The following is a 22041-nucleotide window of genomic DNA, read 5'->3' as shown; positions in this document are numbered from 1 at the left end:
AAGGAAAGGAAAGGAAGGAAGGGAGGGAGGGAGGGAGGGAGGGAAGAAGGAAGGAAGGAAGGAGAGAAGGGAGGAAAGAAGGAAGGAAAGGAAAGGAAGGAAGGGAGGGAGGGAGGGAGGGAGGGAGGGAAGAAGGAAAGAAGGAGAGAAGGAAGGAAGGAAGGAGAAAAACTATGCTTAATTTTAAGACTATTAACTGTATTATCATGTCAATTTGAAGATGTGACCTTGCACCTGTCTCAGGTAAATTTGACTAGTAGGTGTGGAGCTAGGAATTACTTCTTTCAATGTTTTATTGAAGCAGCATAGAAATACATAAAATTGCACATCATAAGTTGTATTAGTTAGGGTTTTACTGCTATGAACAGACACCATGACCAAGGCAACTCTTAAAAAGAACAACATTTAACTGGGGCTGGCTTACAGGTTCAGGTTCAGTCCAGTATCATCAAGGTGGGAGCATGGCAGCATCCAGGCAGGCATGGTGCAGGAGGAGCTGAGAGTTCAATATCTTCATCTGAAGGCTGCTAGCAGAATACTAACTTCTAGGCAGCTAGGAAGAGGATCTTAAAGCCCACACCATAGTAACACACCTACTCCAACAAGGCCATACCTCCACCATCAGGGTCACACCTACTCTAACAGGGCCACACCTTCTAATAGTGCTACTCCCTGGGCCAAGCATATACAAACCATTACATAAGTATAAAACATAATGAGTTTTCACAACCCAAGCATATTTGTCCCAGCTCAAGAAAGAGCCATGTGTTGTTTGATGAGACTTTTTCTAAAGGGAAACAATATACATCTACTCAGCACAGAGAGGAACCCCTCAAGAGACCAAAGTGTGCATACCACCAAAGTCCAATAAAATGAGTTTTATTAGAGTTACTTAAAGAAATATGGTTAAGGAGTATCAGGAGCAGAAATGACTCAAAGACACCTGCATCAGCAAAGCCCACCCCAACATGGGGGACAGCACCCACAAGCTGGAAACCTAGAGCATACTGCACAGCCTGGAGAGTGTCAACCTCCAACACTTCTTTATACCTCTTCCAGAGATTTTTAGCTGGTTTCTGCTTCTTTCAGGCTGCTTCTTTCGTCTAAAAGTCTTCTTTGTGGCCAAGCTTGTCTAGGCTTGTCTGAGAGGGACTCTAGGGAATCTTCAATGTTTACTCTTTGGAGGGAGGAGCCTAGTGAATCTGGTACGTTTCAGGGACTTCCTGAAGCAATTTTGTGTATTCCTTCTGTATGAAGGAATTTCCTGAGAGATGGAATGTTTCAATCTCTGAGAAAACTGCTGCACAACAGCTTGGGATGTACTTTAGTTGGCAGAGTGCTTATCTACCATGCATGAAATCCTGTGTTTAGTCCCTCAGCATCACAGAAAACTGGGTGTGGTAGCACACATCTGCAATCCTTTCCCAGCAGTCTGGAAGTGGGAGCAAAATGATCAGAAGTCCTAGGTCATCTTCTGTTACATGTCCAAGGGGAGACTGGGACCCTGGCTTGTCCCTTTTCTTTGTTTTTTGGCTGCCACAATGAACAGGTCTCCTATGCCACATAGTTATAATTTTTACATTGGTACAAAATTTATAGATTGATACAGATTTAAGGTTTTTATTGGTATGAATTTCTTATATTAATACAAAATTTGAAATTAATAGTTACTCTTAGATATAGACATTGTGCCTATGCAAATCATTTAGGAAGGCAAGGCTTTGATCCAGTCCTTTTTATAGCTGCTATTACAAATTGTTTAGGATGATTAAGTAACACAAGTTAAGAGCCAGATAGTAAACTCATTGTTATGTTAGATTTAGATTTAATTATAATAAAATGTTTCCATTTACTCAAACAGAAATGGCTAAGAATAGTTGAGGTTCACAGTTCAGAGATACTTTACATAGTCTTCAAAAACATCAGAAATCCACAGAATCTGACATTTAATCATTTCATTATTTTTAGAAAATTTGACTATAAACATGTCTGCTCCTGACAGCTCCCCCTTCATGGTTCCAAGAAGATATTGAGAATCTTTACCTTTAGGCAAGTTTGCTTATCTGGCAAGATAGTCCCTGGGCAGAAATTGTCTATATCATCTGCAGACAAAATACTGTCCAAAATGGACAAACAGATGTGGGATAGATGCTAAGCTCTGCCAATATAGGGTAAGATAGTCCTTTATAGTTCCTGCTTCACATAAGGTTTGCCAGTTGGTTCTGGGTCAGAAGGCTGAAGACAGATTCTCTGATGTTATAAGAAATAAGGAGCTATCCAGGTAGTCAGCTGTCTCTACAATTCATTTAAGCTTTAAAAGCTGTGTTTGTGCTTCCTATATACTCAGGTAATATTTAATTCATTCTTGGGTTTCTGACATGGTTGAAGACTAGGTATAGTCTCATAAGCAAACTTATGTTGTTTAGCATTGAGAGATATGATACAGAGTGGAAAGGATGTTTTTCAGATGGTAATGCAAGCTAAAATCAGAACATAACTCTGGTATAGAGTTGTAAGCTCTTTAGTTAAGATAGGTGGAAGAGTACTTTGACAAACTGATGGACTAGATGTTAATTGTATATCCTACTTTATAACTTATATAATTGTTATGGTTATGCTCAATTTATATCTGAGAGAAAAGAGACTTTTAATTGGATTAAAAGGGGGAAATGTGAGTTGCCCTGGTGCTGTTTGTATTTTGATGTTAATTCTGCCTCCTCAAGAGGGGTTGCCCCTGATGAGGAGTGGATTATATACTCAGGTGATCTCATGGAAATGTCTCCCTATTCTGTCTAGTCAAATAAAGGCTAGAGGCAATGATAAGGCAATGGAGGGGAAAGGTGGGATGGGAGGTCACAGAGGATGGAGGAAGAGGAGGTAGAAGGAAGATGGAGCAGAACCACATAGCCTATAGAAGCTAAGGAACAAGAGATCTCCCAGCTGGGGAATAGATTAGTAAAGTGATAGATCTGCTCAATCTAGGCATATAGCATATATATATATATATATATATATATATATATATATATATATATTAACTGGATTGTGTGTTTTTATACAGGCTTATTGGGGTAAGAAATTACCTCAACAGCACACTCTTGACATACTGTGCTGCCACAGGTTCAAAGCAACAGTGCTCATGAGGAGAACCTCTGAAACTCTGAGTTAAAAAAAAAATCTTTAACTCTGTAAATGTGTGTGTGTGTGTGTGTGTGTGTGTGTGTGTGTGTGTGTTTTGAGACAGGGTTTCTCTATATATCCCTGGTTGTCCTAGAACTTGCTTTATAGAGCAGGCTGGCTTTAAACTCAGAGATCTATCTGCCTCTTTCCCTGGAATGCAGGGATTAAAGGTGTGGGCCACCACTGTACAGCTAAATTGATTTATCTTTAGGATTTGTCACAACAACAGAAGGCTAATACATTTAGCAAACAAAAAAAATAGAGAATGTCTTTCATTTAATAGAGTATTTACTAAACAGCTAGATGCTGGTGTGGTAGCACATACTTGTAATGCCAGCCCTTGGGAGTCTAACCAGAGTACATAATGAAAACATGTCTCTAAAAATCCAAAAACTAAAATCAAAACAAACACAATCAAAAACCTACAGCAGACCCTAGTCTGAATGGTGAATAGTTTAGTTTTCTCACTAAAACCAAAAACAGATATTCTTGATAGTCACATTTGAGATGAGTTGAATTTTGTAGTACCTAAAGAGACATATAGAAGTGGTAATTCCATACTCCAGACTGTGTCTGAATTTGGAAATAGGATAGTTACAGATGAGGTCAGACTGAAGGAGAGGTAGCACCTGTGGTGGTTTGAATATGCTCAGCCTAGGGAGTGGCACTGTTAAGAGGTGTGGCCTTGTTGGAGTAGGTGTGTCGCTGTGGGCATGGGCGTTAATACCCTCAACTTAGCTGCCTGGAAGCCAGTCTTCTTCTAGCAGCCTTCTGATGAAGATGTAGAACTCTTAGCTCCTTCTGCACCATGCCTGCCTGGATGCTGCCATGCTCCCACCTTGATGATAATGGACTGAACCAATGAACCTGTAAGCCAGCCCCAATTAAATGTTGTCCTTATAAAAGTTGCCTTGGTCATGGTGTCTGCTCCCAGCAATAAAACCCTAAGACAGCACCTAATCTTCTATGACAAACAGGAGTTCTTATATTAATATGGCTATATGAAGATACCTAGGAGGACACACAGAATGGTGGGGTGGAGTGCCATTGTAAAGGCAACCATCTCCTTTATATTGTATTTATGTGCACACAAGCATGAGCATGGGCACACACACACACACACACACACACACACACACACAAAATCTATTTATTCTTTTATTCTGTCTCTGGAGAATACTGACTAACACAAATAGCGATGAGGTGTCACAAAGGGATCTTCTCTTTTTCACAACCCCCACTCCTTCATTTTGTTTGTTGAGACAAAGATTCATGTATCCCAGGCTGGCCTAGAACTTGCTATGTCATCAAAGATGACCTGAACTTCTGATCTTCCTGTCTATACCTTTCAGGCTCCAGGATTGTAGACTTGTGCCATCATGCCCAGCTAAATATTTGCTTTTCCTCTGGGTAAGTTAGTTACATAAGTAGTTCAGTTTAAAAACATCCTGTAAGCTAGAGTACACATGATTTATGCACTTTTGTGTTTATGATGGCTAATCGTGTTTGTCAATTTGGGATTAGTTCTGTGAGAGTTTCTAAAAATCAAGTGAATTGAAGTGTGAAGAATCCACCCTACAGGAGGGTTATACCATTCTATGGGCAGAGATCTCTGACTGATACAAGGAGAAACTGAGCTGAGCATCCGGAGCCACCACTGACTGCTTCCCTTCCTGGTGACCAGCCTCTTCAGCTTCCTACCATCAAGCCTTCACCACAGTAATGAACTGGTAGTTGAAACAAAATTTTCTTCCTTTAAGGCATGTCTAGTCATAGCAACAAGGTATATAACTAATTCAGAAAATTGGCAGTGATAAACCCAATCATGTTTTGAACTAGTTTGTGAGAGGGTTGTATAATAATTTAAAACTTTAGCTTAGCCAGGCGGTGGTGGCACATGCCTTTAATCCTAGCACTTGGGAGGCAGAGGCAGGTGGATTTCTGAGTTTGAGGCCAGCCTGATCTACAGAGTGAGTTCCAGGACAGCCAGGGCTATACAGAGAAACCCTGTCTCAAAAAACCAAACTAAACCAAACCAAAAAAACCAAAAACCAAAAACCAAAAAAAAAAAAAAAACCAAAAAACCCTTTAGCTTAGAAAAGCTCTTGAAAGCTGTAAATAGAGCTTAATGGACTGTCTTGCTGGGACTGTGGAGGACCAGAATGCCAAGAAAAACACAATGAAGGCCAGGTTCATGAGGTTTCAGAGAGGAACAAGACTGTTATGAGCCAGGCAAGAACCTATTCTTGCAACAGTCTGACAGTCTGTCTTTTTACTGTTGTTGGTTTGGTTTTGTTTTGTTTTGTTTTGTTTTGTTTTGTTTTTCTAAACAGTATTTGTCTGTGTAGCCCTGGCTGTTCTGGATCTTACTCTATAGACTGGGCTAGCCTCAAACTCAGAGATCCACCTGCCTCCGCCTCTGAGTACTAAGATTAAAGGTGTGGGCCACCAGCACCCACCGACCTGGCTGTATTCTGCATGTGTCCTGACAGCTTGATGGAGGATGCAGTCACAGGCAGTGGACCCATTTGCTTAGTGGGCTAGCATTCAGGCTGCAGCATAGCTTCTGCTTACCACTCATCAAAAACTACATTTTATACAAGTGAAAATTCATTTAAAAGGAAAGAGCTTACACTGAGAATGCGATTAAGGGGGATCCACTAGTCCTATGGAGAAAACTGCCGTGGGAAGTGTTTTCCCAGGGATGGCACTCAGATGCTAATGCCCTGCCCAATAGGACAGGCTCTACCAAGACCTGCCATCAGAACTTGGCAGTGTTGTCCACTGAGTAGTAGATTTTCAGCCATGAAAGATACAGGTTTAAAGAAGTCACAGTTGTGTATCACAATTTGAGAAAGCCAGAAGTCAAGCAATATGGAGGAGGGTCTGAGTCCCTGCCAGGAGGACTTGAGAGGCCAACATGTGAAGCTGCAAAGGTGAAGCAGTGCCAACCTGTCTTCACTTAGGTTCCACTGCTGAGATAAAAGGCCATGACCAAAAGCAGCTTAAGGAGGAAAGTGGTTACTTCAGCTTACACCTCTAGAAGAGCCCATCACTGAAGGACTCAAGCAGGGGAGGAACCTGGAGGCAGGAGTTGAAGTAGGAGTCACAGAGTTTTTTTTGTTTTTTGTTTTTTGTTTTGGTTTTTCGAGACAGGGTTTCTCTGTAGCCCCGGCTGTCCTGGAACTCACTTTGTAGACCAGGCTGGCCTCGAACTCAGAAATCCACCTGCCTCTGCCTCCCAAGTGCTGGGATTAAAGGCATGCGCCACCACCGCCCGGCCACAGAGGAGTTTTGCTTACAGGTTTGCTGCCTGTAACTAATTCAGAAAATTGGCAGTGGTAAGCCCAATCGTGTTTGGAACTGGTTTCCCAGAAAGCCACACTTTCTTTATACTGTCCAGGGTGGCACTGCCCTCTTACATCAATCACTGATCAAGAAAATGCCCCACAGGCTTTTCCATAGACCAGTCTGCTGGGGGCATTTTTTTTTTCAGTTGAGGTTCCCACTTTCTCAATGACTCTAGCTTGTGTCAAGATGACAAAGCATAAGCCAACACAAAACAGGATGATGGATAGGCCAGGACTACAGGTGTCCATTGAGGAAGGTTGCATTTAAAGAGTGGAGCTAGCCCATGTATGGAGACAGTGGGGACAGAGCTGGGAAGGAGGACTCAAGGACACCAGGGCTCAGAAGTTTCCATCACAAATCCCAGAATTTAAACATGGAGCTGTAAGTTTTGGTGTGTTTCCCTCCTGGGTTTTGGTCTTGTGTGGGTCCAATCTTTCCTTGTAATGTCTCTGTTCTTCCCTTATTAGATGGAATGTTCAATTTTTGTCATTGTATATTGGAACCGTGGGAGTTGCTTTTGATGTTATCAAAATTTAAGAGATCTAATTAAGGGATTGCCTTTAATCTTTGATGGGATATGGACTATTAAACAATACTGAAACTGGTATAGACCATGGGGACTTTTGACATTGGACAGAATACATTTCACATTATGAGACGACCATGAGCCTATGGGGACAAAGGATGGAAAGTTGTGGCTTAAAAATTGTATTTTTTTTTGGTAATTTTCCCAGTGGCCTTTTCTATCATCCTCTGCCAACTGCCGCACACTGTAAGCTAAAACAAACCTTTCTTTCTTTAAGGTGCTTCTTGTCAGTTATTCGGTCATAGCAACAAGGAACATAACATAGTGTTATTCAATAAATGTTCTCCCACAGAAGTGTACAGCGACTTCAGTTCTAATGGATGTTTATTATACTAATGTTGCACGCAGTAAAATTGCCAGGCACAGTGGCACACATCCTAGCACTTGGGAGGCAGAGGCAAGTGGAGCTCTCTGTGAGCCTTATCTACACAATGAGTTCCAGGATTACATAGAGACCCTGTTTTAAAACAAACAAACAACAACAACAAACTTTATAAAAAAAACTATAATATGCTTAGTTAAGAGTGCTTGCCTAGCACGAATGAAGCCATCTGATCCCCAATACCCCATAAAACTGGTTGGAGTGGAGCATGCCAACAATCCCAGTGTGTAGAAAGGATCAGGAGTTCAAATCCATATTTGGACACATAGCAAGCTTGATGGCAGATTGGGACATATTTGACCTTGTCTCAAAAGAGAATTAAGAAATTAATTAGGCTTTTCAAGTCAAGGTTTCTCTGTGTAGCCCTGCTTGTCCTCCTAGATCTCAATTTGTAAACCAGGCGCACTCTAGAGATCCTCCTGTATCTGCCTTTGTTTTTTTTTTTTTGGTTTTTCGAGACAGGGTTTCTCTGTGTAGCCCTGGCTGCCCTGGAACTCACTCTGTAGACCAGGCTGGCCTCGAACTCAGAAATCTGCCTGCCTCTGCCTCCCAAGTGCTGGGATTAAAGGCATGAGCCAGTACCGCCTGCCTGAGAAACTGTTAGAAGGACATGCAGTACTTCAAGCTGCCTTTCCAGAGGAGACTAGTCAGGTTTCCATGTCAGCATGTTCTGTTTTTTTGTACCAAGTGGTAATTTTGTAGCTGTTTGCTTTGTCTGCAGGTTTGGAATTTAGGGAGGTGCACATTTATGCTTTAGGCCTCCACACTTTTGTGTGCTGTGCTACACAAAACAATACAAAACAAAGCAGGGGAGAAAAAAGATGACGGGGAACCAGTGAAGCAGAACAGGGAAGCAGAGAAGGTTCCATATGGCTCTCCCTTTCCCTTCTTGCCCTGTCAGTTCTAGCTGTCCAGGCCTCTAGCAGAACTTCCCTCAACCGCAGGCATTTCCAGCCCCTACTAGGGGAATAACATTGTTTAATTTTGTTTCATATATTTTATTTATTTGGTGTGTGTATGGAGATCAGAGGGAAACTTTCAGGAGTTGGTTCCCTCCTTCTGTTATGTGGGTACTGGAGACTGATGAGAATAGGCTTGGTGGCAGGTATATTTACCTGCTGAGCTATCCTGCTAGTTTATGTGCTTTAAATATTTATTATTATGATGATGATGATGATGTGTGTGTGTGAGAATGAGAGGAAGGGATGGAGGAAGGGGATGTATGCAAATCACTGTGCAAGTGTCGAGATCAGAGGACAACTTTACACTGGTTCTGGTGATGGAACTCAGGCCTTCACAGTTTTGTGGCAAGTGCTTTTTATATCCACTGAGCCATCATCCCAGCACCACTGTTTAAAAAAAGGCCTTTTCACATTCTTCTCATTTTTTTAAAAGAAATACATTATTTATTTATTTTATTTATTTATTTCATATATGTGGGTATACTGTGCTATCTTCAGACACACCAGAAGAGGGCATCAGATACCATTACAGATGGTTGTAAGCCACCATGTGGTTGCTGGGAATTGAACTCAGGACCTCTGGAAGAACAGTATTATTCCCTACATGCTCTAGGTCTCAGGGAATTAGAATATGGTAAGCCACTCTATGTTTCTAGCTTATACAATTTTTAAAAAAATCACAACTATCACACACACACACACACACACAAACAGGTATGTGTGTAATCAGTCATGGTGGTGCATGCCTTTAGTCCTAGCACTTGGGAGGCAGATCTCTTAGTTTGAACTCAGGCTGGTCTATAGAGTGAGTTCCATCACAGCTAGGGCTACATAGAGAGACCCTGTCCTGGAAAGCAAAGCAAAACAAAACAAAAGTAGAAACCAGCTGACCTACTTAGAAGAGCTCAGACCAACTGAAGCACTAGGACTCTCTCCAACCAGCTGAGCTGCCTCTAAGCTGTAGTGAGCTACAGGTTCCCATCTTTGGTGAGCTGTCACCCATGCTGCTGCTGGCTGATGTAGCTGTCTTTGAGTCATCTCTGCTCCTGTAACTTTTCACCTATATTCTTGTTTTGGTTTTAAAAGCAGGGTTTCTCTGTGTAGCCCTGGCTGTCCTGGAGCTTACTCAGTAGGCCAGGCTGGCTTTGAACTCAGAGATCCTCCTGCCTCTGCCTCCTGAGTTCCGGGATTAAAGGTCTCTCACCCATATTCTTGTAAGTAACTCCAATAAACCTCCTAGTTTCACCAACTTGTACTTTGTGGTGTTATCCACACTTTGGTCTGTTGTGGGCTCCCTCTCTGGGGTGGGTGGACGTGTGTGTGTTTCATCTTCCCATTTCCCTACACCTAGTCAAGACTCTCTGGCAGTTATCTGAGCAGCGCAACCATGGTATGTCATTCCATTGTACTGTCAACGTCTCTGTGCTTCTGCTCCATCTGCTCCCCGTCTTTCATCTGCTTTGCCTCACTGACTTTTAAGATCTACCCCAACAGGAGCTAGAGATGAAGCTCAGTTGGTAAGAGTGCTTGCCAAGAATGCAAGAAGCGCTGGATTTGATCCTCAGCACCACACAAACCTGGGTGTGGTGGTGCATGCCTATAATCCCAACAATAAGGAGGCAGAAGCAGGAGGATCCAGATTCAAGGATAATATTCAGGTACACCTTGAAATTACTACAAACATCTTCCTCCCTTCCTAACAGAATGAAGACAACAACAACAAAAACTACCTCTTTTTTTTTCCCAGTTCAGGCCTGTCTATGAAGTCCTAGCTATCTCAGACCTCACTATATAAACCAGGCTAGCCTTGAACCCACAGAGATCTACCTGCATTTGCCTTCCCAGTGCTAAGATTAAAGGTATGTGCTATCATACTAAGTTTCTTTACACAGAACAAAACAAAAAACCCTTTTCCTCAACTTGTCCCCATTATTTTACCCTAACACTGTTGTTTTGCTATATTTAAAAGTTTGCTAAGTAAATCAAAATATGTGAACAAGAACTGGAGCATCTAATTTATAAGAAGATGCAGATGGGCTCAGTGGCTGTTCTCAGCATCCAGTTCAGGTACCTTTCTACCTTTAACTTCAGCTCCAAGCAGATTCGAGGCCTCTGGCCCTAACAGGTGCCTCCACTAATATGCACATACCCACATGCAGACATACATAGACACATTAGAAAATATAATTAAAAAAAAAAAAGATGCAGCTATTTTAAGAATTGAGACACTATAGCATTTTTAAAAATCAGAAAGTGCATTTAATTACCTGACAAGAGAGAGAGAAAGAGAGAGAGAGAGAGAGAGAGAGAGAGAGAGAGAGTGGGTCCAAAGGCAGGAGGAGTTTGTGGAATGAGATTTAGAAGCGAGGCGCTCCATAATCATCCGGCATCCGCTCGATGTTGTATCTGACCAGGAAGGAAAGCAGACGCCATCATGAGAGAAGGTATGCTACAAAGTTGTTCTGAGCCACCCCGCCATTTACTCTCAAGTCTTAAAGTCAGAGGAAGTTTTCAGAGAGGCCCAACAATGAGTGACCTAGACCAAAATCTTGACTGTATTACTTTTGTTCTTCAAAGCCACAGCATTAGCAAGGGACAATTAGGACTTGTCATCCAGGTGAGCCCGAGTCAGCCTGTATTTTTATCAATACACTGTGCTCTCCCCAAATGGAAAAGTTGGGCATAGAAGTTCTTATAGAGTAGACACTGGAATATCCAAGAAGGATAAAGAACAGTTTTGTTTATTAAGGCAAACCTTTAGTTTCCCAGATAAGGTGTTAATAAAGAGGATTTGCTCCCATATCCTTTCCATCTGAACTGGCCTCAAATGCACTGAGGAGCAAGAATGATCCTGAATTTCTGGTCACTGTTTCCTCATTGTTGGGAATATAGGTATTCTACTATCCCCAGTTTTATTCCATGATGAGAGTCAAGCTCCTCCCAAAAAAATCTTTAAAAAGGATATTTCTTACTCAAAAGGACGAGACTGCCTTAAAATAGTGCTTTATATAAAGCAATGCATGCATTTCTAATAATCTTTTTTTTTTGTTTAAAGATTTATTTATTATTATATCTAAGTTCACTGTAGCTACCTTCAGACATATCAGAAGAGGGCGTCAGATCTCATTACAGATGGTTGTGAGCCACCATGTGGTTGCTGGGATTTGAACTCAGGATCTCCGGAAGAGCAGTCAGTGCTCTTAACCACTGAGCCATCTCTCCAGCCCCGAATTTCTTAATGTAACAATTTGATTTCTGCTTCATTCCAAATCCTGTCTTTGTCTTCTCCCCATTCTTGCTATTTTATCTCATTTCTTCAACTTTAAATGTAAACATGGTCGTGTAATTCCTTTGAAATCCTCTATAACTTTATAACCTGCTCTCACTATATAACTGATGACCAACCATGTGCCTCTAATTACTTTCCAATAGTGACTTCTTACCTGTGGTTAGAAATGTACATGATAGGAACGCCAGGGATCTTCCGGATTCTTCGTTTGAGGTCACGGTCAACTGTGGCCACAATGTAACACTTGTGCTGAAAGAGAAGCCCACTGATGTTTATAACTGACTCAGACAGTATATGCATACACAACCACTGAACAGTCTCTCATTTTCACAGTAACTATCAGAGACCTACAAGATATTTATAGAATAAAATATATAAGCTACCGGGCCAGGCCTCAGTGTGGTCTTATGAACCTTGAAGGAAGAAGGGAAGAAGTATTCATAAGCTTCAAACTATTTTCTGTCCCACAAATGGGAGGGCCTGCCACAGTTAAGGCTGACAATTCCTTAGTTTTGGGAAAATGCCCCAACAGACTCCATGTAAATGTCTAGACTGGAGGGCACAGACCTTCCTTCTGCTCTTGTGGCTTAGATATACTCAGAAGTTCTTTAGTGACATAAGTAGGCAGCCCCTCTCCAAGAAAAGGACCTCTATGATTCAAAACCTGAGTTTAGCTTAACCTTAACTATTAGCTGGAAGCTATTTTGCTATAGTTTACTTCATAAACAAGTCTCCATTGAGTTTAATAGAACACTTACCACCATGGTGACAGCTATGATGTGGCTCCATAGATCAAGTTGCTAAAGGGCAGAGTGCTCATTAAATGAAGATGGCCATCTTTAGCAAGTGCCTCGCTCTTCCTCTGTCCATTCTTTTTTCCTTTTTGTAAGGGTCAGGCTCTTTTCTCTCCCCTCTCTACCTCTCTCTCCAGTGCTGTGGCTGAGGATTAAACCCAAGGCCTGGTGCACACTAGGTAGCACTCTACCACTGGGCCACAACTCTAACCTGAGAATGGTTCTTTTTTTTTTTTATCTTTTTTTTTTTTTTTAAGATTTGTTTATTTATTTTAGGTATATGAGTACACTATAGTTGTAAAGATGGTTATGAGCCTTCACGTGGTTGTTGGGAATTGAATTTTTAGGACCTCTGCTCACTCTGGTCAACCCCACTCGCTCCTGTTGGCCCTGGTTGCTCCAGTCAACTCTGCTCGCTCAGGCCCAAAGATTTATTTATTGTTATATAAAAGTACACTCTAGCTGACTTCAGACGCACCAGAAGAGTTGTCAGATCTTATTATGGATGGCTGTGAGCCACCACATGGCTGCTGGAACCTGAACTCAGGACCTTCAGAAGAGCAGTCAATGCTCCTACCTGCTGAGCCAACTCTCCAGCCCCCGAGAATGGTTCTTATGTGAGAGTCTTGTGTTGTTTCATGAGCAGTGCAGTTCAGAGTGGAAGAATTCAAAAAGGAATTAACCCAGGGTATGTATGTGATAGCACCCTGGGAGAGAGTCCCTAACCAAGAAAAACATTTCTGAGTTAGGATGGTGGGAGGAACACCATTCCTGAATGGGGTAGAAATGGAATCTTATTTAAGATCCACATGGGGGAGGAGGGAATAGGATGATATATTATTACAGTTACATGAATACAATTAAACACATTACAGGGGATTTGTAGAATAAAGACTGAGTCATTGGCCGGGAAGTAGTGACGCATGCCTTTAATCCTAGCACTTGGGAGGCAGAAGCAGGCGGATTTCTGAGTTTGAGGCCAGCCTAGTCTACAGAGTGAGTTCCAGGACAGCCAGGGCTATCCAGAGAAACCCTCTCTCAAAAAACCAAAAAGACCTAGTTACTGTCCCAGATCATATACTACTAAGTTAGTGCAGATGTTGGGATTGTTTTTGTTTTGTTCAAGACAGGATCTCACTGTGTAGCCCTGGCTTGCCTGGAACTCACTATGTAGTGGAGGCTAGCTTTGGACTCAAAAAGATTGGCTTACTTCTGCCTATCAATAGGCAAGGAGCTAAGATTTGAAACTCATCAAACACATGCTTTTCCTATTATGGTTAGAACACAGCTTTTTAAATCTACTTTTTCAAGTAAATGGTGTCTATGCTACTTATGAACAAGTGTTACATATACTATATAATATGTATACATATCAATACTATATCAATACATAAAGATGTATTATACATAATTATATATATACAGAGTGTTTGTGTGTGTTTAGTGTATGTGTGCACCAAGTGTGTGCAGGTGTCTTCAGAGGTCAGAAGAGCATGGGAAATGGAGTTGCAGGAGGCTGTGAGTCACCTAATGCGAGTGTTGGCATCTGAATCTGGGTCCTCAGCAAGAGCAGCCTGTGCCCTTAACCACGGAAACACCACCTCTGCTCCAAGCAAACATTTCAAAAGTGGTGATGGTACCTGAGTTACTCTCTGGACCAAGCAGTCATCAGCGTAGGTTCCTTTGTGTGTGCATGGCAATCGGTCAAATCGTGGATCCTTGGCGATTCTGCAGGATTCACGATCAAAGTGAATTAAAGAAAACATTCAAGCAATCTGGAAACTTTCTCTGTCCAGCCAGCAAAGCAAAGGTAAGTGGCTGACGTGATCTATGTGGGATTACAAGGCATGTTCTCGCCCTGGAAGACCATTTTTCATACTTTCATTTTCATAAGGAAGGGCATCAAACCCATGGGCAGATAGCACTGGGGCTCCTTTACTAAGCACCAAACTCTCAATTTTTTTGTATTTCCATTTTACAAAAGGGGAAGGAGGTTCAGATATTAAGTTGCTCAAACCTACAGAGTTAAGAAAAGATGAAAATCACACCCATCTTAAACATTTTTAGGAAGTTGCCTTACACAAATGCACTGCAAGACAGGCATAGGGTGGCCACTATGGCATAGCCAATCAGCAATATAAAAGCTAAATACATTTTTCTGTGTCTGTCTGATTATGAAAAGAGACTGAATGTATGACCATAAGATGACCTTGCTAATCCCCTCAATAACGCAGGTCAGTGAACTGTGTGTGGTGTAAGATCCAGAGAAGATGGAGACGGGTCTCCCTGACACTTTCTAGTTCTCTGCTCATCTCAGCTGTCACTCTTGTGAGAGAGCAAACAGTGGATGTGGAGGAGTATAAGCGGTTGTGAATTACCCAACAAGGCTAGGAGGAGCTGAGCTCAGGTCCTCTGGGAAAGCAGCAAATGTTCTTAGCTGCCTCACCATCTCTCCAGTCTCTTAATTTTTTTTTTTCCTTTAAATTTAAACTAACTTGCCAGGAAATCTCTGGTTAGCAAAGAGATGAGGTATTCTAAAAGTATCCGCAGTCTACCAAGGTATAGTAAAGCTAGACTAAGTCTTTCTTACCTTAGTGCCACACGATACTTCTGTCCCAATTTCTCAATTTCAGCCATTACACAATCAGTTATACAAGGGATACCTGCAAGGGACAAACAAAACACAGCACAGAAATTAGTAACAGAACGTGTAAAGATATCCTCTGAATTCTATTTAGTTCAGTCTGTAAAAATCCTGTAGACTTCTGCAACGACAGCAGATTAAGTCCACTGAAAACACCAGTAAGAACTAAAAGAAATGGGGGTGGAGAGATGACTCAGTCGTTAAGCGCACTGGCAGCTCTTCCAAAGGACCTGAGTTCAATTCTTTATACCCACATGACAGCTTACAACTGTCTGTAACTCCAGTTCCAGGGAATCTGACACCCTTTCACAGACATGTGTAAAGTTTTCCTACAGGAAAACCTCCAATTTGTATAAAATAATAATTAAAAAACAAAACAAAACAAAAAACCAAACCAAAAACCTAGGAGAATTGGGTACAGTGACAAAGGCTTGTAACCCTAGCTACTCCAGATGCTGACACAGGAGGACTGAAAGTCCAAGACCAGCATGGGCCAGAAGTAGCTCAAGGCCATCTTGGGCAATTTGGTGAGACCCTGTCTCAAATCAAAACAAAAAGTAAACATGGGCTGGAGACATAGCTCAGTGGTACAGTGTTTGCCTAATATTCAGGAGGTCCTGGGTTCAATCCCCAGCATGTGGGGTTGGTGGAAGGTGGGAGTGATGCATAACTGTAAGCTGAGCATTGAGGAGGTTGAGCCTGAAGGTCAGTACCTCAAGGCCATCCTTAGCTACACAATAAATTCTAGAGCAGCATGGACTACATGAGATCCCATCTCAAAACAGTGACAAAAGCTTCCCCCAAAATAAACAAGATTATATGTTTAAACAACAGAATACTATGAAACGTAAAAGGATGAGGCCACTCTATAAAAAACAGACAAGGCAAAGTGCTCAAAGTATATTATTAAATGCTAAAACCAAGAGCAGGCAACTAAAATGTGATCTCTAGAGGCATGATCAGAAACAAAACAGTGCTTTGAGTGGCTCTTGAAAACATCAAGCTGAATGAAAGAAAACCAAATAAGAGGTTCTAGTTTTATGAAATGTCCAGATAGGCAAATCTATAGAGACAGACTAGATTAATGTCACTTAGGGATATGGAAGAAAATAGGGAGTACCGCCCACTCCTGTGGGTGTATAACTGAAGGAACTGCGATTTCTTCTTGGAGCCTATGTCCTACTCCGTTGTAGACCCTCATGCTTTCCCTGTCATATGGCTTTGAAACTAGCCTTCTTCAAGCATTCATTGCCTTCTGGTTCCATAACTACCCAATTTCACTGACCCAGTATCTCCACTCTATTCTCACTTAAATTTATTTTCAGTTTTTCCCAGCTTGTCTTTCAAATGCATCAGTATACATTTAAAAGTATGTGCTGTAATGCATGAGTGAAGGTTAGAAGCCACCTTGTAGGAGTCTGTTCTCTCCTCCAAAACCTGGGCTCCTGGGCTCAAATTCAGGCAGCTTACTGCAAAGTGCCTTTACCAGAGGAACCATCTCATTAGCCTAGTGTATTTAAATATCCTCTTAAAAATATTTATGTAATGTGTATGAATGTTTTGCCTGCATATACATGCAATCATGTGCATGCCTGGTGCCTGTGGAGGTCAGACGAGGACATCAGATCCTCTGGAACTGGAATTAGATAGTTGTGAGCCATCATGTAGGTTCTGGGAACTGAACCCAGGTCCTCTGCAAGACTAACAAGTGCTCTTTAACTGCTGAGCCACCTCTCCATCACCATAACCTGCCCCCCGCCCCAGCAGTTTTATTTTTCAAAGAACCATTTTTGCTGAGCAGCCCACCTCAATATTAGACTTGAAAAATGTCTAGCAACCATACTGAAAACAGGTGTGCAATCACCTGTGTTTATTTATTTATTTTTAAATTTCATTTATAAAACACTGGCAGAAAGGATTTAGTATAATTCTTAGGAGGCTAGGATTTCTTTGGTGTGTGGTAGGGCAGTGCTGGAGATCATGTGCACATCGTTCAGTGCTCTGCACTGAGCTGTATTTCCAGTTCCCATTCCCGTCTTACCGTTTAGCCCTAGGTTTCTCTGGCTTTGTACTTCAAGTGTGTGTGGTACTGGGCATCAGATTTGGGGCATCGTATGTGCTAGGCAAACAGTCTACCACTGAGCTACATTCCTGGTTTGGATTTTGTAAAATGTAAATTAGGATTAGCTTTAGCTTAAAGTCACCAGTCTTGTGAACCACTAGTAGGAGTCAGCCTGCCCTTTGAAGCCAGACATTGATTCTCTGCTCTAGGTAGTGAAGTCTCAGTATCTTCTTCCAATGGAGGGATGTATTGTGCACACTGAAAACTCTATATAGTATCGTTACTGACTGATTGTCTTATGTTGACTCCTGGATAACTTACTACAGTTTCACATTAGCACTTGCTGCCTCGCCTGCTCCATATTATGGAGATGGTGTCTTTCCTTAAACCTCATAATCCAAACTCTTCAAGCTTCAGTCTTTTTCTTTTTTCCTGTAGCTTCCTCACCTCTCTTCACATTCACAGAACCGAGGAGTTAGGATCTTGCTTTCTATTGGATTCTGTATTAAGGGAATATTTAACGACTTTGATATTTTTACCCCTGTCCAGACCACTAAAACGTACCCTTACCAACAATAATGCTATTTTGCTTTATTAATAATTCATGTGCTCACTGATGTGATATTTTTAATCTTCAAGATTTTTTTTGACCTTGAACCTGCCTTCTCTGTTTCCTGAATGCTGAGAGTCCAGGTGTATGACGTCACTCCTGGTTTCCTTCTCAGCTTAACACACCTTCCTAAGCATAATCATTTATAGGTCTTCGGCTGACACATATATCTTCCGACTTACAGGGAAAGACATTTGATACTCCTTCCCCCTTGAACATCTATAGTCCACTGAGGCTAAGAGTTTTGTTGTGTCTCAGGAAATAGGGAGGCCTAAGGAAAGGGAGAGAGATGGGTAGACAGTTGGCCATTGGAATACTGGAGTAGTAAGAAGTTATACATATGGCTGGAGAGATGGCTGAGATTAAAAACATCTCCTGGAGGTTCTGAGTTCAATTCCCAGCAACCTCATGGTGGCTTATATCCAACTATAATGAAATCTGGTGCCCTCTTCTGGTGTGCAGGCATGTATACACGCAGACACTGTATACTAAATAAATAAATGAAAAAGCCTAAGGCTGGGCATGACGGCACAAACCTTTAATTCCAGTACTGGGGAGGCAGAAGCAGTCTATTTTTGAAAGTTTGAGGCCACGCTGATCTATGCAGAATTCTAAGACAGCCAGAGCTACACAATGAGACCCTGTTTGAAACCCTTACCCTTGCACAAAAAAAAAAAAAAAATCTTCAAATCCCATGAGAATTATGAAACTACGATGAAGACATAAATGGGCAGATGCTACACATAGGGTGGTTAAGCGCACTTGTGGCTCTTGCAGAGGACCCAGCACCACATGGTAGCTCACAACCATCTGTAACTCCAGCTGCAGGGGGATCCAACACCCCAGACACATGGAAAACACACACATTCAGGTAACACACATACACATAAAACAATAAATAAGTCTACAGATGCAAAAAAGAATATAGCATATCTGTGATGCTTAGTAAGACAATGTATGCCTGTCCTGTCTTTTTGAAAAAAGAGGTGTAAGGCTTCCCTGTGATCACAGTAATTTATTCTATATGGCAAAGTACCACTCTGAATGTCATGTCATTTGTCCCTTTAACAGAGCAACAACTTATGAATAGGAACCTATCACAAAATGAAGCTTTTGGGGAGGGGGGTCACTTGTTTTGCAGTGGTGGGAACTAATCTCAGAGCTTCTCACACACTGCAAAGGGCTCCACTATTGAACCACTGAGCTACTTTCCTAACCCAAACATGTAACATGCCTAACTATTAGGAAACGATTCTCTTGGATACAGCTTAAGTTTTCTTTTTCCCACTCAGGATTATGGTAGGAGGGGATACCCAAATAAACAAGGGAACTCTGCACACCAAGGTCTAAATTAACTCAGATCCTCTGTAATACAAATGAATTCTAACTGGATAAATGTGAGAACCGCCTATTATTTGACTTCTGGCTCTGTCACCGTAAATGGAAGTAGGTTTTATTTAGCTTTTCTAGAGTAGGTTGGAATTGAAAATGTATCCTGCTTAATAGAAATTAATAGAAACACATATACCAAAATAGATTTTCATATGCTCAGAATTTTAAAACTCAGGCTCAAAATTGACATCTCTAATGAGAGTGAAGGCACGGCTTTCCAAATTGTGAGAATTTAATTACTCCTAGTCAAGTATGTATTACATCTCAACGTATTGAAAACTGCTATTGCTAGGTATATTGGAAACTAAATGGCCCTTAGTTCATTTACTGGGATCTTCACTTCCCTCTTTTTTTTTTCCCCCGGTATTTTCAAGACAGGGTTTCTCTGTATAGCTCTGGCTGTCCTGGAACTCACTCTGTAGACGAGGCTGGCCTCGAACTCAGAAATCCACCTGCCTCTACCTCCCAAGTGCTGGGATTAAAGGCATGCGCCACCACTGCCCGGCATTTCCCTCTTTTTATATATGTGGATAAATATGATTGTTTTGTACAAATCTCACAGAAATATAAAAGCATGATACTCACACTTGGCATACAGACAGTCCATCATTGACTGCACTAAGTCCAGTTTGGCTTTAATGGAAAAGTTGATGAAGTTGGTATCGACAAGGATGTGGTAAGGAGGACCCAGCTGTGTATTATACTGGAAGAACAAGCAGGAAGGATGCTGGGGGCTGAAAGGAGAAAGAAAATAAGATCACAGGCTGAAGTCCACATTGATAATTTTGATGCTAATGAAATGAAAACTGAAGTATCTGAGAAAGTTCACTACAGATAAACATCTTTTTCCTCTTGTTCATTGCAAATAAGAGTTTAAAATAAGGCAGGAAAGGGGCTGAATAAATGGCTCAGCAGTTAAAAGCATGTACTACTGCTCTCACAGAGGACCCAGATTCAGTTCCTACACCGACCGTGAGTAATTCCAGCTTCAGGAGGTGCTACAGCCTCCAGACACCCGAACTCATGTGCACATCCCCACACACAGACACATACATGTCCACACATACACATACTTAAAGAAATCTTTAAAAAGAGAGTTAACAACATGCTATTTTCAGGCCCACTAGAAAGCTCAATCATTCCAGACCTAGCTCTTCCTCGATCAGGAGGTTAATCTCGGGACACAGAGAGAATCTAGTTATCAAGATTAGAATCAATGCTATAGCATATTGCCATTCTCAAAATCCTAAAATGGTTGTATGGAATATAAACAGACCGTGTAGCATTAGGACTATAGCAGAGCCCTTTACTCATCTAAAACCCCAGGCTGTCCCTGAAGGAGCATCTGCTGTGATAGCACAGCCTCTGTGAATCCAGAGCAGGAGGAGAAAACTATGCAAAATGTGGTCAAATTTTTTCATTAAGTGAAAGGCACTTACTTTAAAGGAATGACCTTCATTCAGAATATATAACCTCACCAATTTGTGGCAATTTAGTCTTTCTCTTTTGTGACATTTTGGTGTGGCAAACAATGAAAATTATTTACTTTAAGAGATTTTTTGAAAAGAAAAAAAGTTTAGTCCCAGTGCCTTCAGAGAAAATTTACTGCTCAATAGGATTCAAAACCTCAAAGCTTGGGGCTGGAGAGATGGCTTAGGAGTTATAAGAGCACTGACTACTCTTCCAGAGGTCCTGAGTTCAATTCCCAGCAACCACTTGGTGGCTCACAACCATCTGTAATGGAATCCAATGCCCTCTTCTGGTGTGTCTGAAGACAGCAACAGCATGCTCACATACATAAAATAAAATAAATATATCTTAAAAAAAAAACACAAAAAACACAAAAAACCTCAAAGCTCTGAAATCATGTACCCATCGATAGTACTTTCATTTGACAAGCAATGGAGTCAGGGAAGCCTGGAATCTTACAGGGCTGCGCACTGCCACCGAGTCTCTGGGTGGGAAGGGAAGCTGAGGCTCTTAGTACTCACACTTCTCTTTCCTTCAGCGCACTTGGATCTTTCTTCTCTTTCTTCTTAGGCTTCAACCTATCCTTTTCTTTACTGCAAAAAAGCAAATCCAGAGACGGGGAAAAATGATGCAGTTGAAATTTCATTTGGAAGTTTCAAGTTTGCGGGGCTGTCTCTCAGTGGTAGAGCACCGGCCTAGCATGTGGGAAGCCCTTGGTTCAGTCTCTATCACCTCCAGCTCCATTCTCTCTCTGCTACCAAAGCAATCTAGCTGTGGACTTTGTGACATACGCTATGCGAACAAGGAAACTGAGCAGGAAGTAGCCTGAGAATAGAATATTAGTCAGTGAGGCCAATAAACTCAAAATGTTGTTAATGACTAAATTCTAATTATTAACTTTTTTCTTAGTACAAATGGGGGTTGATTATACTCAAAGTACATTATATACCCACTTGAGAAATAATATCATGAAATTTATGTACAATATATGCTAATAAAAAAATCCACTTCTGAGAGGCTGTGAAGAGGTTGTATTAATCTGCTGAAGACTTCTGAATATCCCAAGCTAGGCATGGTGGCCCTCCTAGCATCAGGGAGGGAGAGGCAGACAGAGCTCTAGGAGTTTGAGGTCTGGTCTACATAGCAAGTTCTAGGGTAGCCAAGGCTACTTAGTGAGACCCTGTCTGAATAAACAACAACAACAATAAAAACCAAACCAAACCAAAAAGGACTCAAATCTCTTGTTCTGAAAATCTTAAACACAAAGAAGACTAGTTTTTATCTAATTAACTGTCTGCCTAGCTTTACTGATACCGAGA

The 22041-nt window shown here is 41.5% G+C and overlaps 1 protein-coding gene across 1 annotated transcript in view; it reads right to left on the bottom strand.

Moving 5' to 3' along the window:
* Positions 1-10694: 10694 nt before the first annotated feature.
* Positions 10695-22041, bottom strand: part of Fcf1 (FCF1 rRNA-processing protein) — a 12267-nt gene continuing 920 nt past the window's right edge. The window contains exons 3-8 of the mRNA XM_031355403.1: positions 21244-21315; positions 19838-19986; positions 15135-15207; positions 14185-14272; positions 11905-11999; positions 10695-10867 (exon numbers count right to left, since the gene is read on the bottom strand). Of these exons, the coding sequence (XP_031211263.1) occupies positions 10819-10867; positions 11905-11999; positions 14185-14272; positions 15135-15207; positions 19838-19986; positions 21244-21315 (526 nt within the window). The 3' untranslated portion in view covers positions 10695-10818. The remainder of the gene's footprint in view (positions 10868-11904; positions 12000-14184; positions 14273-15134; positions 15208-19837; positions 19987-21243; positions 21316-22041) is intronic.

This window comes from Mastomys coucha, unplaced genomic scaffold, assembly GCF_008632895.1.
Source record: "Mastomys coucha isolate ucsf_1 unplaced genomic scaffold, UCSF_Mcou_1 pScaffold6, whole genome shotgun sequence".
Classification (NCBI taxonomy): Eukaryota; Metazoa; Chordata; class Mammalia; order Rodentia; family Muridae; genus Mastomys; species Mastomys coucha.
This window is presented reverse-complemented; position numbering and strand designations above follow the sequence as displayed.